The 14,342-nt window shown below is 43.3% G+C and overlaps 4 protein-coding genes and 1 long non-coding RNA gene across 10 annotated transcripts; 1 reads left to right on the plus strand and 4 right to left on the minus strand.

The window, feature by feature from the left end:
- Positions 1 to 587: 587 nt before the first annotated feature.
- cbx7b (chromobox homolog 7b) lies at positions 588 to 3,330 on the minus strand. Of its 2 annotated transcripts, XM_049759485.2 has the most exons (7): positions 3,000 to 3,330; positions 2,289 to 2,332; positions 1,981 to 2,046; positions 1,648 to 1,714; positions 1,171 to 1,510; positions 954 to 1,057; positions 588 to 811 (listed from the first exon to the last, which is right to left on the minus strand). In XM_049759485.2, exons 1-7 carry the CDS (start codon positions 3,066 to 3,068, stop codon positions 743 to 745), a joined length of 759 nt encoding a protein of 252 aa, XP_049615442.1. In that variant the 5' UTR covers positions 3,069 to 3,330; the 3' UTR covers positions 588 to 742. The 2 variants fall into 2 exon arrangements, with proteins under 2 accessions (XP_049615442.1, XP_049615441.1); XM_049759484.2 differs by having other exon boundaries at positions 588 to 1,057.
- Positions 3,331 to 3,488: 158 nt separating this feature from the next.
- Positions 3,489 to 7,774, minus strand: josd1 (Josephin domain containing 1). Of its 2 annotated transcripts, none has more exons than XM_049759486.2 (5): positions 7,592 to 7,774; positions 6,525 to 7,211; positions 6,325 to 6,453; positions 5,515 to 5,709; positions 3,489 to 5,050 (listed from the first exon to the last, which is right to left on the minus strand). In XM_049759486.2, the coding sequence occupies exons 2-5, from the start codon at positions 6,854 to 6,856 to the stop codon at positions 4,951 to 4,953; spliced, it is 756 nt and encodes a 251-aa protein (XP_049615443.1). In that variant the 5' UTR covers positions 6,857 to 7,211; positions 7,592 to 7,774; the 3' UTR covers positions 3,489 to 4,950. The 2 variants fall into 2 exon arrangements, with proteins under 2 accessions (XP_049615443.1, XP_068505604.1); XM_068649503.1 differs by lacking the exon at positions 7,592 to 7,774 and adding an exon at positions 7,421 to 7,560.
- LOC125991520 (uncharacterized) lies at positions 7,694 to 9,709 on the plus strand. Its single transcript, XR_007489339.2, has 2 exons — positions 7,694 to 7,814; positions 8,426 to 9,709. It is a non-coding gene; the product is annotated as an uncharacterized lncRNA (long non-coding RNA).
- Positions 7,881 to 10,784, minus strand: LOC125991514 (GTPase IMAP family member 2-like). 2 transcript variants are annotated; one of them, XM_049759481.2, is made up of 8 exons: positions 10,635 to 10,784; positions 10,472 to 10,539; positions 10,225 to 10,302; positions 9,991 to 10,041; positions 9,842 to 9,892; positions 9,722 to 9,772; positions 9,468 to 9,509; positions 7,881 to 9,142 (listed from the first exon to the last, which is right to left on the minus strand). In XM_049759481.2, the coding sequence occupies exons 2-8, from the start codon at positions 10,515 to 10,517 to the stop codon at positions 8,421 to 8,423; spliced, it is 1,041 nt and encodes a 346-aa protein (XP_049615438.1). In that variant the 5' UTR covers positions 10,518 to 10,539; positions 10,635 to 10,784; the 3' UTR covers positions 7,881 to 8,420. The 2 variants fall into 2 exon arrangements, with proteins under 2 accessions (XP_049615438.1, XP_049615439.1); XM_049759482.2 differs by having other exon boundaries at positions 10,638 to 10,771.
- Positions 10,785 to 10,887: 103 nt separating this feature from the next.
- On the minus strand, positions 10,888 to 14,274 carry xrcc6 (X-ray repair complementing defective repair in Chinese hamster cells 6). Of its 3 annotated transcripts, none has more exons than XM_049759475.1 (13): positions 14,117 to 14,274; positions 13,751 to 13,832; positions 13,510 to 13,622; positions 13,301 to 13,442; positions 12,940 to 13,191; positions 12,661 to 12,847; positions 12,390 to 12,576; positions 12,149 to 12,317; positions 11,921 to 12,082; positions 11,711 to 11,840; positions 11,545 to 11,645; positions 11,357 to 11,473; positions 10,888 to 11,275 (listed from the first exon to the last, which is right to left on the minus strand). In XM_049759475.1, exons 2-13 carry the CDS (start codon positions 13,821 to 13,823, stop codon positions 11,076 to 11,078), a joined length of 1,833 nt encoding a protein of 610 aa, XP_049615432.1. In that variant the 5' UTR covers positions 13,824 to 13,832; positions 14,117 to 14,274; the 3' UTR covers positions 10,888 to 11,075. The 3 variants fall into 3 exon arrangements, with proteins under 3 accessions (XP_049615432.1, XP_049615433.1, XP_049615431.1); XM_049759476.1 differs by having other exon boundaries at positions 10,888 to 11,272; positions 14,117 to 14,273; XM_049759474.1 differs by having other exon boundaries at positions 11,921 to 12,317.
- Between the last annotated feature and the right edge of the window lie 68 nt (positions 14,275 to 14,342).

Consider the following 14,342-nt stretch of genomic DNA (forward strand, 5'->3'; position numbering starts at 1 on the left):
AACCTTCTTCTCCTGCTTGTCCAACGGCGCAATGCACACGAGCGTCACCAGGTGACCTATTTTGGTAGCTGCTTCGGTTAAACCTGGAAATTAAAGTCAATGGGTAACCTTGCTATCATTGCAGAACACGACATCGTCTTCAGCCGCAATGCTGTTGCCATCTCCTGGACAGTGTATGAAATGCCTACTTGTCATATGGAATAAAATATTTTAAACTGACCTGTTTTTGCTCAAAAGCAATTATGTTAAATTTTCTCAAATTTCAATACATCATTGAGTACATTAGTGAAAGCAAACATTTACATCATTTTTTACAAGTCATTTGGGCTTTTTTTTTTATTCGTTTCAATTTCACTGCAATAATTCAGACATTTTGAATTCTTCTACTTTCACATCTCCACACATATATTACTCACATTTGTGACATAGGGCTTTTGGGTGTAATTTCAAGATAGAGATAGATAAATTTCAGATGATGATGCTCCTGTGGCTCTTGAGCCTTGCACACACGCCAACTGGCTGTTAAATAACTGCACCCCCTGGTGTTCTTATTGGGAAGAATATTTTCATTTACATATAGTCCAGTATATTGTACTGTATTATTTTATTTGAACCACAAACATGGCACAAGTGTCAAGGAAGTAGCGCATTGCCCTTGTCCCTGTCGCAACAGTAACACAAAAAGTCAAACAGGTGAGTTATGCAGTGAACCACTTGTCATTTATGACTGCTTGTTAAAGGATCATTTTCTTTCTCCCGTAGACTCCATACATGTGTCTAAGGTGGGTATGAGCCATCCGCATTTCAGCTCCTGTCCAAGCAGAAAAAGGAGGGGTTGCTGAAAAAGTTCCCGCTCATACCTCCAGCCCCCACACTCGGAAGAAGCCCTGGGCCACGCGGGCTTCTCGAAATGTCACGGTGAGAGCATTGATGGTGACGTCGGTGACCGTCACCTCCGCCGGGCTGACGACGGGCCTCCACACGGTTTCGGTGATCTCAGCCTCTGTGAGCTCATCTTGCTCAATAGCTGGCCCCCACATGGTGGCCTTCCTCTGACCTACACAAGAAAAGCATGAAGAAGAACCTTCAATAATTCCGTGTTTAGTGCGCTATGACAGATTTGACCTTGATATCCAACATCTGATCACAACAAGTAAACTATAAGCATACTCCTTTCTCGACTATCTTCACTGTGCTCCTCCTCTTCCTCTTCAACAATATCATCTTCCGCCTCCTCTTCATCGTCCAAGCTTTTCCAATCCTCTTGTGCAGGACTCGCCGGCCTCGAGGTAAGACGTCTTCGCTGTGGCCTCCTCTTGCTGTAACAGGGCGCCCTACTCCATGCAATGTACGATGGGTCCTCCTCCTCCTCTTCGTCGTCCTCCTCTGCCTCCTCCTCCTCCTCGTCCTGCTCCTGGAGTAGTGAGCGTGTCAGGGAGAGATGTAGGCGGGGTTTGGGCATGTCTGTGGTTTTGTGAGCGCTGCGGAGGTCCATACTATACACTGTGTTCTGAATCCGGATCGAGAAGAGACAATCATTAGCACCACTGACGTCCATTTATCCATCTAGTTACGAGAAGACCCAATCACACATCACTACAAAAGATCCTTGGTTAATTAATAAATACAAGAAGAATTCTATTTCACCTGTAACAAAAGTTGTTTGGCCTTGGATCTTTTCCTCCTGTGACCCAGAGTTCGGTCTCGCTGCTCTCTGAGGAAAGACAAGCATACCATAAGTAAGTGAATACAGCAAAAACATCCAACCATTTTCAAAAGCACTTATCTATTTAGGCTTGTCACAATAATTACTGTATTGACTTCTCGTCAGAGAAACAATATTATCTAAAAAAAAAAAAAAAAAAATCAATTACAATAGTCAAATTAACTGACTATCTGATAAAAGATAGTAGTGTACAAAAAGTGAACAATATCACTTTCACAAGTGACCTAAATAGTTTCCATATAATCACATCATACTTCTCTTCATAGGATTGGACTAGACGCTGGTCCAGAATGTGTTCCTCAGGTTCCCATGTGCTGTACCTATTTAAAAAAAAAAAGTAGCAATTTTTTTTTAGAAGTGCCATTTATGCTTGTCAGTACACTGTACAGCCACAGGGTAGCGCTAAAAACAACGAAAAGAGCTTTTCAGCAAATTAGCCCTCTATTTAACACTGCCTTTTGCATGTATGCCATCCTAGATTAAAAATAATAAAAAAAAGCACATTATCATAGATTTCTTTACATATGTATTCACTGAACGTGATCCAAATGTTCCCACTCACTTTGGAGGCCAACCTTTCCATTTCAATAGGTACTCCACGTTGCCCTGCGGAGAACAAGAGCTTTTGAAAGCAGCCACAGACAAAGCACTTAAGACTTATGTTGTCAGATTACTTCTCTATTTGAATTTAAGCGCTATCGTCATCAGGCTTCCTGTTAACGGTGACGTCATCGCTTCTTCCAACACCACATGCAAGGTTTGAGCTGCGTGATCATGAATGTTGTGTTACAAAAGTTGTTGCATGCAAAGAAAGTGTTTATTTATTTCGGACGCGTGCGCTCGAAGTGTGTTTCGGTCTCTCATTTGCCGCTTGAGAGAGCAGAAAAAGGTTTTGAAGGCAAATTAATTTAATCATTGCCAGGAGGGGGGGGGGGTAAACTTATAGAAAAAACTTTCTTGTTATTTTGCTTTTTAAAATAAACAAGTTAGCCAAGACTCTTAAATTCATAGTATTTATTAAGCATTTTTGCCGTTTTGCTTTTATTTACAATAAATGAACCAATGACTTAGCAAGACATCGACAGGCCCTAAACAAAAAAGGTTGGCCAGCTGCTTGCGTCCTCCTGAAAGTGGACATGTAAAAAGGAGCTGCGCAACAACACAACCCCATCACCAGTAAATTAGGTCGGATGTGATTATCATGCTCTTGGCACATTTGATCACGACGTAATAGCATCAAGATGACACGGCAAATATGTGCGTCAACTGTTACCTTCCGAACTCTTTTCTTCATGATGGATTCCACGGCGAACACTTGCTCGCCGATAGCTGACAGCTCCATCAAGTGCGCACCTCGGACCTGCCAGGAAAAATAGTGGCGTCTTTGACGCTTTGAATTAAGCTACTGAAAGCTGCTGGCAATGGCCCGCTTTATCCGCGGAGTAAAGGCACTTTCGAGCCCATTGAAACGCCAACAACTTGCCCACGCTGGACGTTTTTCGTTGGAAATACAAGCTGCGACACATCTGCACGCAGCACTGTGCAGCGCGACCGCGTCTCTTTCGGGAGCGCGCACTCACTCTTGGCCGCGCGCGCCCCCCAGTGGTCAGAATATGAACGTGGCCTCCAAGACCACATCGCTAGGTGCGCGGTTCAAAAAATGGATAGATGGATGTTTCTTTATTTTCACATCCATCCAACCATTTTTTTTCCACATTTGACCCTCCAACTAGGCTGATAGGAGGAAATATCTGACAACAAATACGTCTTTCGGAGCAATGGCCCATTTAATACACTCGCACTGCAGCTTTGACATAAAGTGCAATTATAAGCATTTGAAATTTACGCATAAAACAAACCCAAAATAACAGTGATATTCATAGAATTTTCTTTAAAGTATAATAAGAATTGATATGATAAAAAAAAAAGCTTTGTGATTTTGGATTAGGACAGCAAAACAATTACTGTACAAAAATCAAACTGTTGTAAATAAAAAAAAATCCTTGGCAGCAACAAGTGAAGACATCATTGATGGATTGCAACTCAAAATTAGTGCTTTGGAATATATGTGTGAAATTGCCCACTCAGCATCCATGTAAACAAGTTAAGGCCAGTATGGTCCCAAAGACGATACTTTGAGCTGAATGATCTCAGAGCTACAATAGCGAATCTCTCATAAGGCTCTTTTGAAATTAACACAATCACGTTTTTTGTTACTTTTTTACGAACACTCCCTCCACATTGACAAAATGAAGGCAAACATTCAGATGTGTGTTTGTTTACCTGTGAAGCAACACATCCACACTTAAGTATGGAAAGTTTAAGTCATGAAATGACTTCCAAAAATCAATATTTTTTTGTAGCCACTCATCATATTTACTTGCTTGTCCTGAAGCTTTTAACCGTGTGACAAAAAAAAAAAAAAATGTTTACCGACCGCCATTTTGAATGGTTAACGAAGGCTTCAAGCGACAAGCGTGATGTTCCATACATCGCCGCTATCATAATACACTTTGTGTATGAAACTGAAGAGTACAAACATAATTGTGACATTTTAGGATTTCTGAAACGCTGTGACATATGAAACAGCTTAATAACTGTATTGTAACTGCATTTTTTGAAGACGACAGCTTGAAGGGATGCGACAACGAGCCCAAATCTCCAGTAGAGACGATTAGATGGGTGTCGCATTGTTTTGTTGCCGCCTGAAAACTTTGGGTCTGCACAGACTGCACGATCTGCGGGACTCACTGTCGTCTGTGGCGTGTAATACAAAAGGTGAGCTCAGACGGGTCAAAGCAAACGAGGAGCGAGACGTCGTCACAAAGAAGGTGAAGGAGGGCACGCTTTGGTGAAAGCGAAAAGACCTTCTTTCCGCAAAAGGAGACACGACGACATTTTGAGAGTACTCACGAGACTTTGGACATGTGAATCCTAAAAAAAATATATATGTATAAACCAGCAGATCACAACAGACTGAAAAATAGTCAAGATATGTTGTATAAAAAGCAAGAAAAGCAGAAATTGAATAATATCTTCTTCAAAGTCAAGAACTACGAATGCTCCCTGGAAAGGTTTTTGCTTTCGTCATTGCTTTGCATCCGTCCAGCAATTGTGCATGTAAACAACACCCCCGCCCCCAAAAGGGGTTAAAAAAAAAAAAAAAAATCCACCAGTGAATAAATCTCAATCAAGCGCGTGGCTGTGATTGGCCGCCTTGTTCCTCAGCTGTCTGACCGCCACGTTTGCCGCGCCTCCACTTCCTCCGACACCACCAACAGGAGTTCACAGTTCTTCCCTCGCAGCTGTTGGCGGAGGAACTTCCTGGTTTGTGGTCAGGTTTTACAAGAAAACACAACAGCCCTCGGTTAGGGGAAAAACAAGTCTCAGTCTACAGACATGGCACCAGTAAAGCTGACATGCGCCATGAAAGCTGAAAGTTGCTGAATTGAATGGCTCAGTCTGGGAAAAAGAATCTGCTAAGCATTCCAACAAGGACCCAAAACAAATTTGGGACAGTGACAAAGACTACAACAATGGAGGAAGAAGCCAAGAGGTAGAGATTATATATTATATTATAATACTTTATAACGTATTACATTCTAATATATGATCATATTATATATATACATATATTGTAATCATACCATTTCATTTTATTTGTATTGGCATTATCTATTTATGATAAAAACGGACCTATTTACAATACGATTAAGTAGTGTTCTAAAATTAGCATTAGCATAGCAACAATATTGCGGAAGTAGCATGACATCCCAGGCGAGTCTCACCTGAGCTCATCTGGACTGCCGATGGGTTGAGGGCCACGCAGCTTGGAGTCCAGGTTGTAGTAGACCCCCGCCACCTCTCGAACCCCGATCCAGTGCTGGCGTTTGAGCGGCAGCTGCAGAGGTCCCCAGCGCAAATTGGACGGAACGTTGAGAATGAAGCCCGTCACGTTGGACAGCTTGATGCTGCCGACGTCCCTGGATGGAACAAAGACGACGTTTGTATGCGTTTGTCCTTGTGTCACCTTTTTTGAGTTCAGTTTTGGTGAAAGCACGTTGCTAATCGATCGTTATTGAAGTAAACATGTCAAACTGAAGGTGTACCTAGCATTTTGCACACTTGACTGATTTGTTATCATGGCTGTGTTGAAACAATGAACCACCACTCAGTTAATAATTGAACACAAAAACAATACTGCTTTCCTGATTAGGTTTTTATAAAAAATAAAAATAAAAAAAAAAAGATAACAGTGACTAAGCGTTAAGTAACATTGCGTGCAGTCATGTGACTGCATTTGATTGGTGACATGGACTCAAATGTCACTTGTGGTTCTGTTGGATTGAAAAGTCATGTGATAGTGCTAGTGGCAGATATTTCTCTGGCAAAACAAATTGATTAGTAAAAATACAAGTAAAAAGCAAATAAAAATGGCTATTTTCTTCTAAATAAAAATACTTATGTAAGAACTATGCTGCATGAAAAATAAAACTATCTTTATATACACATGTATTTCCAAATTTGTATCGAGTCTGTCAGTGCAATGCCATGTTGGTATCTTTTTCCAAGTTCCGCTGAATTGCCGCTTTACCCACCTCCTTTTATCCCACCAAACTGCTTCAAAGCCGCGCGTCTGCAAAGCGGCCATGATGACATTCACGTCGTAGTTCCCGTTTCCCAGCATGCTCTTTTTGTGAGGTGTCACCAGAGTGCTGGGGGAAAGCCTAAGCGTGATACAAGAGAGGATCATAGTAGGGGTACTGAGGACAATCAGAATAAACAAATGTTCCCGCACCTCTGGTAGATCTCCTGCAAGGTGTCCCTGCTGAAGGCTGACCCATCCTGGAAGACGTTATTGAGAGCGTGCAAGGCACACAGCTCCCGCCGCTGCTTCTCGTGGTAGATCACCGGACGCCTCGCCGAGGCTCGAGGAAGTTGCGGTGTCATGAGCATGCAAGTGAAGGTGGGTATATCCTGTTGCGGCTCCCTGCCCTTGTGTTCCTCTGCTCTCGCTGGCCCACTTCCACATTTCTGCTTGCTGACCTTCCAGGGCATGCAACCCAGCTCCTGAAAGCCACCCTTGCTTTTCTCCTTCCACTCACCACCTGGATACGGCGTGCTGCCCATCCCACGTCGTTCGCCACGCGCCTTCGGGTAGCTACATCTGCATCATGACAACTATCACCATGGTAACCACTCGGTCGACTGTACGAGAGGGGGTTTTGTGTTTCTGGTTGATTGAAAGACAGCTGAGAGTTCACGGCTTTGTTGAGATACAAAGTCTGTCTTGGGTGGTAAATTTGGAAGGCATGGGAAATTGTGGAACTAAAATAGGAATTTTCCCCAAAATTGACGATTATGCCTTCTTCACAGTGAGGACTGTCTCCATCCTTGATATGAATTTGCATTGATTGCTTCTTTCAGATTATAATTTTTTTGGTCCTTTGCTCCATCACCGCGCTGCCAAACATCCAATGTTAATCTGGGAATCAAAAAAAAAATATATTTTTTTAAATTAGCCACAGTTTACGATTTAAATGAAACCCGCAAATCTCGATGTGGTCAGTCGACCCAAGCATGACAACAAATATCCTCAGCAGCTTTGGAGGAAGCTTGCTCGGTTAGCTAGCAACAACACAAAACGTCTCGCAAATAAACCCCACACATGAAGTCTCAAAACTGTTAATATACCTCCAAAACATACACGTCCAGATTGAAGCAAAACCGCAGCAGTGACAGAGTAGACTGTCTTGTGCCTGCGCGACGTGACAGTGTTGTCTTGAGCAAACAACCTCTGGCGCCTCCTCTTTTTTCTTCTTTTTTTACGTTTTCTAACTTCTATTTCGGGCGGGGACAACTTACCGAATCTTTTGTGAGAGTCCCCCGGCCGACTGTCAAAACACAGCTTTGAGGGTTAAAAGCGGAGTCTTGTTTTCCTCGCGACAGTTGTCTCCTTTGTCTTTTGTCACTTTTCACCAAGTGGCTCTTCTGTGGCTGCGTCTACGGGTGCGCATGCGCACTGACCTCACTCTGGCTCCATGTTGCCGTGACTGCGTGCGTCACTCAGCCGAGGGAGGAAAGAAAAGTGAGCGAGCAGGGCAGAACCACACCTTTTCCACCTTATTGTTTCAATGTTGTGACTCGATCAAAGTCGTTATGTACATTTTGTTCTGTATTTATAGTGCATCAAAACAATATTAGAACAGAAAGCCCATAATCCATTTCATACACTTTCAGGAATTTCATTAATCATTCTGTTTGGGTTCAGACATTTTTAGATGAGGTTTCCATATCCTTGCTGGGAATTAAAATGACCATCACTGGGGACTTTCCACAAGTCCTGCCTGGTAAAGGCATCATCAGTAGGCAAAGTAAATGGCATTTCAGCTGTCTTTCCACAATCCCAACTCCAAGCCTTCTCTCGTTTCCCATTGCACACAGCACAGCCTCTGTATAGCTAATCATCACAGCAATGTGGTGTGAATCTGTTGGAATGTAATCTCCAACATGACACATCTTTACCACTCTCCGTCACCCCGACTAGCTCTAAAGACAATGTCATACAAGGAGGAAAAATAAGGCAGCAGAAGCTGTGCATTTTGTGGGAATAACTTCTTGTAGATCATTTTAAATTGCAGGTCACTGAAAACACATTAATCATCTGCAATTTGATTTTAAAATAGATTTTTTTTTAAGATGAAGATGCAGAGATCATGTCAGCCAGCAGCTCCTCCCTGGCACGTTCCTCCCTCCTCTGCCACTCATGGACAAAATGTCCCCTGAGCCCCTTCAGCTCGAGGACACGCCCCACCAGCATCCTGCGCGTCACCTTCTGTTCTTCCGGAGACCGATCCGGCCTAGTGTCCAGCAACTCAGGCCTCTGACCACACACTGACGTCAGTTTGTTCACGCCGCCGGCATCCGTACCCAGCAGGTGCTCCAAAGTGTGCCGTCGACCCAAGCGGTCGGCGTGGGTTAGCACCGGGATGATGTGCCCTCGGATGCTCTCTCCAAACAGTTCCAGTGTAGCTTGGATGGCTTGCATCGCCTCTTGCTGCATCACATTATTGGAGCGTGGTGCCTGCATTACCAGTAGGATGGCGTGAGGACCAGGACTTGCCAGCTGAATGCTCCTCAGAGCTTCCTTGACTCGAGTAACTCTCTCCAAAGACTCACTCAATAGATCCGGCGTGTCGATCACAGTGAGTTCCCTACCGTCCACTATGGCTCTTCTTATGGTGCTCTCTGTGAGAGGTTCATCTGGTTCTTCTGCCCAGCTGTCCAACAAAGTGTTTACCACAGATGTGCGTCCCCCACCAGCAGGGCCCACTACGATCAGTCTGAGGCCTGCTTTTAAGGGACTCGACAGGTTCAGTCTTATGGTCTCATTTGCCATATACCCTTCACTGGACCCTGTATTGTTTTAAAAGAATAATAAAACAAAGAAATAATTTTTTGGGGGTATAATGACTGGATCTTTAAGGGGCGGGGCCTAGTGAGTGACAACAGAAATTATACTATTTTTGCATTTATGTACAGATTGATTCACTGTTCTATACGCAAGAAAACATGAAAAACCTTCTTTCCTCTACAATAGCACCATCTGCTGGATTTAAAGGGGCACTGAGCCCATCTGCCTCTGCTGCAAAAATCGCCATTTGTTTGAAATGTGATAAAAATATGACGTTATTCTATTACATGTAGATAAAGTAGAAAAGTCAGGTTACAAAGAACTCACCTGCGAGGAAGGGAACCACCCAATGGAATTTGGCAGACAATCCTGAAGAAGGGATTTATGGACACATTATTTTGGTTATTACATATTGTGAATATTTGCCAGGAGCACACACACAAAAAAAATCAAATGCTTTTTTTTTTTCATATGCAATGACTTGGTGCTGAGATTGTTCGAAAAGAGCAAACATTACACAAGACATTCAAATGATTTCCAAGATTACAATGAAATAAAAAGAAATAAGGCAGAGTGACTACCTTTGATAAACTTCCAAATCCGAGACATCCATTTGCACAGACTCTGGATTCCTACAAGATAAAAGTAGAAGACACATTGTTTATGTTGTTGTTTGCCAAAATGTTAGAGATCTGTTTTACCTCGGAGGGTCCCAACAACGCGGCTCACCCATCCCCAAAGAGCTGACAGACCTGAGCAACAGACACGAGTGACGTAATGGCCATTTGCAGCTCTCATGGCATGCACACTTCTGAATGTGGTAAGGGTGCAACAGCTTAAATAAACTCACCAGTTATAGAGCAGAAGAAACGAATCGGCCATCGGATGATCGCGGGAAGGGCTGCGGAAGACAGACAATTGCTTCAACTTGCAAAGAAAAAACAAATAAAATTTTTACAGAAGCACCCAAATTTCCAATCAATACATTGCTATGATTTGATTACTGCAAATCTATTTGTATGGTGATTAAAATGGCGATTCATTTCAATCTTTGTGTCTTTCTAAAGAAGCTAATGTGACTGACTCTGTGAGAATCTGTACAGAAGATACCCCACCACGGTGTAAGCTCCCATCTGGGCATTGCTGCCGCTCAGCCACCAGTCTAAAAAAAAAAAAGAAAAGAAAATTAAGCACATCAATTCTTCTTCCAAATGGAGCATTTGAAGCTATTTTCGCTAAGAATAACCAATTTTACATTTTAACTTCCTGTAGAACAGGTGTCCCAATACATTTGTTCACATTGACAATGCCATACAATATTAGCGTCTTACCATTAGCTGCATCTTCGGCATTGTTGGTTTCGCATTTACATTCCATTTCTCAAGCATACAAGTTGAGTCTACGAAAAAGCACAGCCATTGTGAAGTTAAACGTTCATTTGAAAAGGTTGAGAAAACAATTGTTTGCTTTACCTAAAAAAAAAAATAGACTGACCTCCTTCTCCTTTTAGCAAGTTAAACTTTGATCACACTTTGACTGTGATGTCTTCTTTGTGTGCAAAGGCCTGCCCCCAAGGACACACACACACACACACACTTACGCTGCTCATGTTAATCCATTGTGCAGTCAAACGGTGGTATGCTGCTCACACTGCGGCATTTCTTTCATTTAACACACCTTTGCAGGACAAGTAGAACTGGAAATGTTGCAACGGTGTATTGCGCTGCAGTTCAAATAAACAAGAGTGGAAGAGCTCAAAGTTTTATTTTCGCACATGATGTGAAGTAATTTAAAACAAATGCCAATATATCGATTTTTTTCTTCATCTTCTTTTAGCGACGCTGCAAACTAATTTCAGTCATCTGAAATGATCAGTCGAATACCTCCAAAGTAAAACTGCAGCTTCAATCAGACAGTTTTGTTACCACTCGAGCCTTATGTGGCGAGTTTGTCAATCAGAGCATCCATCAGTTCCTGCTTCTTGGTTCCAGTGGTCCGGATGCCAAACTGCTTGCAGGCCTCCTTGAGCATTGGCACAGTCATCTTTCCCAAAGTTCCTTTCTGTATGTGGGCTCTCACTTCATCTTCTGATACCTCCACTTTGGGTTTCTTCTCAGCTGTACCGCCAGCTTCTGCTTAAAGTCAGAAGAGTTAATGGTGCCATGCAATTCTGGAAAAACCACTGCAAATAGTTTCAGAATGATTTCACGGCTGACCTGCTTTGCGTTTGGCGGCTGGTTTGTACTCTGGGTCGTAGTCTGCAGGGAAGACCAAATCTCTAAACTCCTGGACCAGGGAACCCAGACGGCCGTCAATCTGCTCCACCTTCGGCACTGAAAACAAGCAGAATAGAAATGAGACGACGGCTTGATGGCCGACAAATTTGGTGTGGCTTTTGTCTTACTGATGAGGTCTTCGATGTCCTCTGGAGCCGTCATATCCAGAGCCAAGGCCTCCAAGTTCCGGTAGTGTTGCTGGATGACGGGATTCTCAAAAGCCTCACTCCTGCAAGATGTTAGAACAAATTAAAATCATAGGACAACTTTTAATTTTGGCTACCAAACCCCTACCTGTACTTAAAGCGCATTTTACGAACAATCTCCTTCATCTTGTCCACCTGCGCCGGTGACGCAGACGGCGTCCGCGGGGGATCCAGATTCCGTAAATCGTCGGCATACGGCAGGTAAATAACATTAAAACCTGTTGAAATAAGATGAAGGGTGACCTTTCGAATCACATGACCCCGCTTGCCCTCATTTGCACCGACAGTGTCATCTTACCTGGTGGTGTGATCTGTACATTCTTCTCGTCCGTCTGCTCTTGTTGAGGCACCAAGGCGACAAATCGAGGCGGGTAATTTCTGCGGGAAACGCAGCGGCACAAAGCAAATACGTTCTTCTCGATGCACTTGGTCAACAGTGCCGAGAACAGGCAGGAGCTTCCTGTTGAGGAAAAGCACATTATGTAAATAACTTGATGTTTACATCCACGTTCACATCGGGCATTACCTTTCACTTCGCCCTCCTCGGGATAGAGGAAGACAGCGGGACGAATGTGGTGGTGCAGTTTTAGCTTTTCCATGAATTTGAATCCGATCAAAAACAAACCGGGGTCATGAAACTTCTTGATGGCGTCTACCTCGTCTTTCTCCATCACGATCTGCTTGTTACCATAAAGCTGCGACGGGGGTGGGGGGGTAGGGGGGTTAGAGGTTTAAATGTTGTTGATTTCAATAAGCCATGATCCTACCTGGGCTTTCTTTATGTCACTGGGCAGCAGCAGGCTTCCTGTTTGATTATTGAAGGTGCGTGTTTTGCTGCGGACAGGCTCATTGGTTTCCCTGTATAGCCTGATGGGGTTCGGTTTCCGGGTAGTCACTGCCATGGCGTACATTCCCACGGCGATATTTATATCTTCACCCAGACACAGATTGAGCCTAAAGATAAGTAGAAGGGTCGAGAAGATGAGAGGAAAAGAGTGGACCAGAAACATAAATTGAGGCGTTGGAATCGAAATGTACCTGGCCAATGTTCTCTTTTTTTGCTCTTTGGCCAACACTCTTCTCTGGAGATCTTCCAGTTTTTCACAAGGCTCGTGCTGCAGGCCCAGCTCACTCTCGTCCTCCGGCGGACTTACAACGTCACGGAAAAAGAGGGAGACGTCAAAGCCGCCTGCTTTCATCAAGTGCATTAGTTCTATCACAACGCCTGAAGCAAAAGAAGGGAAAATGTTTTAGGAAGTCAAGGAATGAATTTTCTTTTGCAGAACCAAAATCCATTATTTGCTACTTTGGACCCACCAGTTTCTCTGAGGTCACTGGCTTTTGTGCGAGCCTGCCGATCTTTGACACTGTCACCCCCGTGTGGTTGATCCTTGCAAGTGAAGATGAAGAGGCGTTTGTTCCCCAGTCGTAGATTGCAGTCCCGGTACAGATTAGCACAACACCACAGGGCGTCGGACAAAGATGTTTGATCACTGCCCATTTTCTCCGCTGCCAGCAGGGCACCCTTATCCCCTCGTAGTTCGTCTACCTGTTGCACTCGTTTTGCACCTGTGGAAATAAAATAGGCGATAGACGATAATAATCAATACAACTATGAATCCACGTAATGTTCTTGTTCAAAAGGGAAAAAAATATCTGAGGTGTTGGAATGTCTCACTGAGTTCATTGAGGTTGTGGTAGACGTAGACGTGCTTGAACGAGTTGGTTGGATCTTGGTTCTGCTTGGTGCCATAGAAAACCAATGCAACAAGGTCTCCAGGAGTGCTTATGATCTTACGGGTGTACACGGTCCGCACCACCTACAAGGAACAAAACACTTAACTGCAGGTGCAGGATGGAAAGAGACTCTTTGAGTGAGGGACTTACTTGCATGGTCATGTCAAAATTAGTTGGCTCCCCATTTTCTCCTTTGATGAACATTTCCTTTGACGCATCCACCAAGAAAACTAAGCAATCTCTCCCTGCGACCTTGTAATCTCCTAATAAGAGACAGAGTAATTTTGTCGGATTGTCAACATGCAACAAACATGTACACATTCTAAAATACACTAAAAAGATCAATATTCAATTACAAAAAAAGTGTAGTAGTAATTTTTTTTAATCGCACCATCTTGTTGCTCTCCCTCCTCCTGTGCTTCACCGTCAGCCTCATTCCGGAAGTAGGCGTTCCACTCTGCCATTGTTGATATCTGACACATGTCCAAGAATAGGGTCAAATAGTGGAAATAACGTTTCTCGTTTTAGCATATCCTAAAATCTTAAGCGTTATGCTAGCAAAAGAGACTTAAGAACTGATTGAGTGATGCTCACCAAACTAATCAAGTTATTTCATGCACTACGAAGTATGCTAGCTGGCTTCCGATTAGCTTCGCATCAAAACGTGAGTGCAATGCAGACTATATGAGTCAACGAGAGCACAAAACTATTCAGTTTCTTCATGTGTGTATTTCTGTAAGACAGTAAGATCACTTACCGACTTAGTAAAGATTTAAAACAATAAGTCCAAGCAGTCCAACTAACATCAATTCGACTAGTTGTGAACGGCGTCCGCGCCTCACCGTCGATTGGTTAAACTTTGTCCAATCACGTAATCGACCAATCATATTGCAGAAGATGTCCTCAAGGGTTGTTTCAGGACGTGGATTATTCAGTGTAAATTGTTTAAATAAACTTCAACGGCTCCAGTAAAAAAAAAAAAA

The sequence above is a fragment of the Syngnathus scovelli genome, chromosome 21, assembly GCF_024217435.2.
Source record: "Syngnathus scovelli strain Florida chromosome 21, RoL_Ssco_1.2, whole genome shotgun sequence".
Lineage (NCBI taxonomy): Eukaryota > Metazoa > Chordata > Actinopteri > Syngnathiformes > Syngnathidae > Syngnathus > Syngnathus scovelli.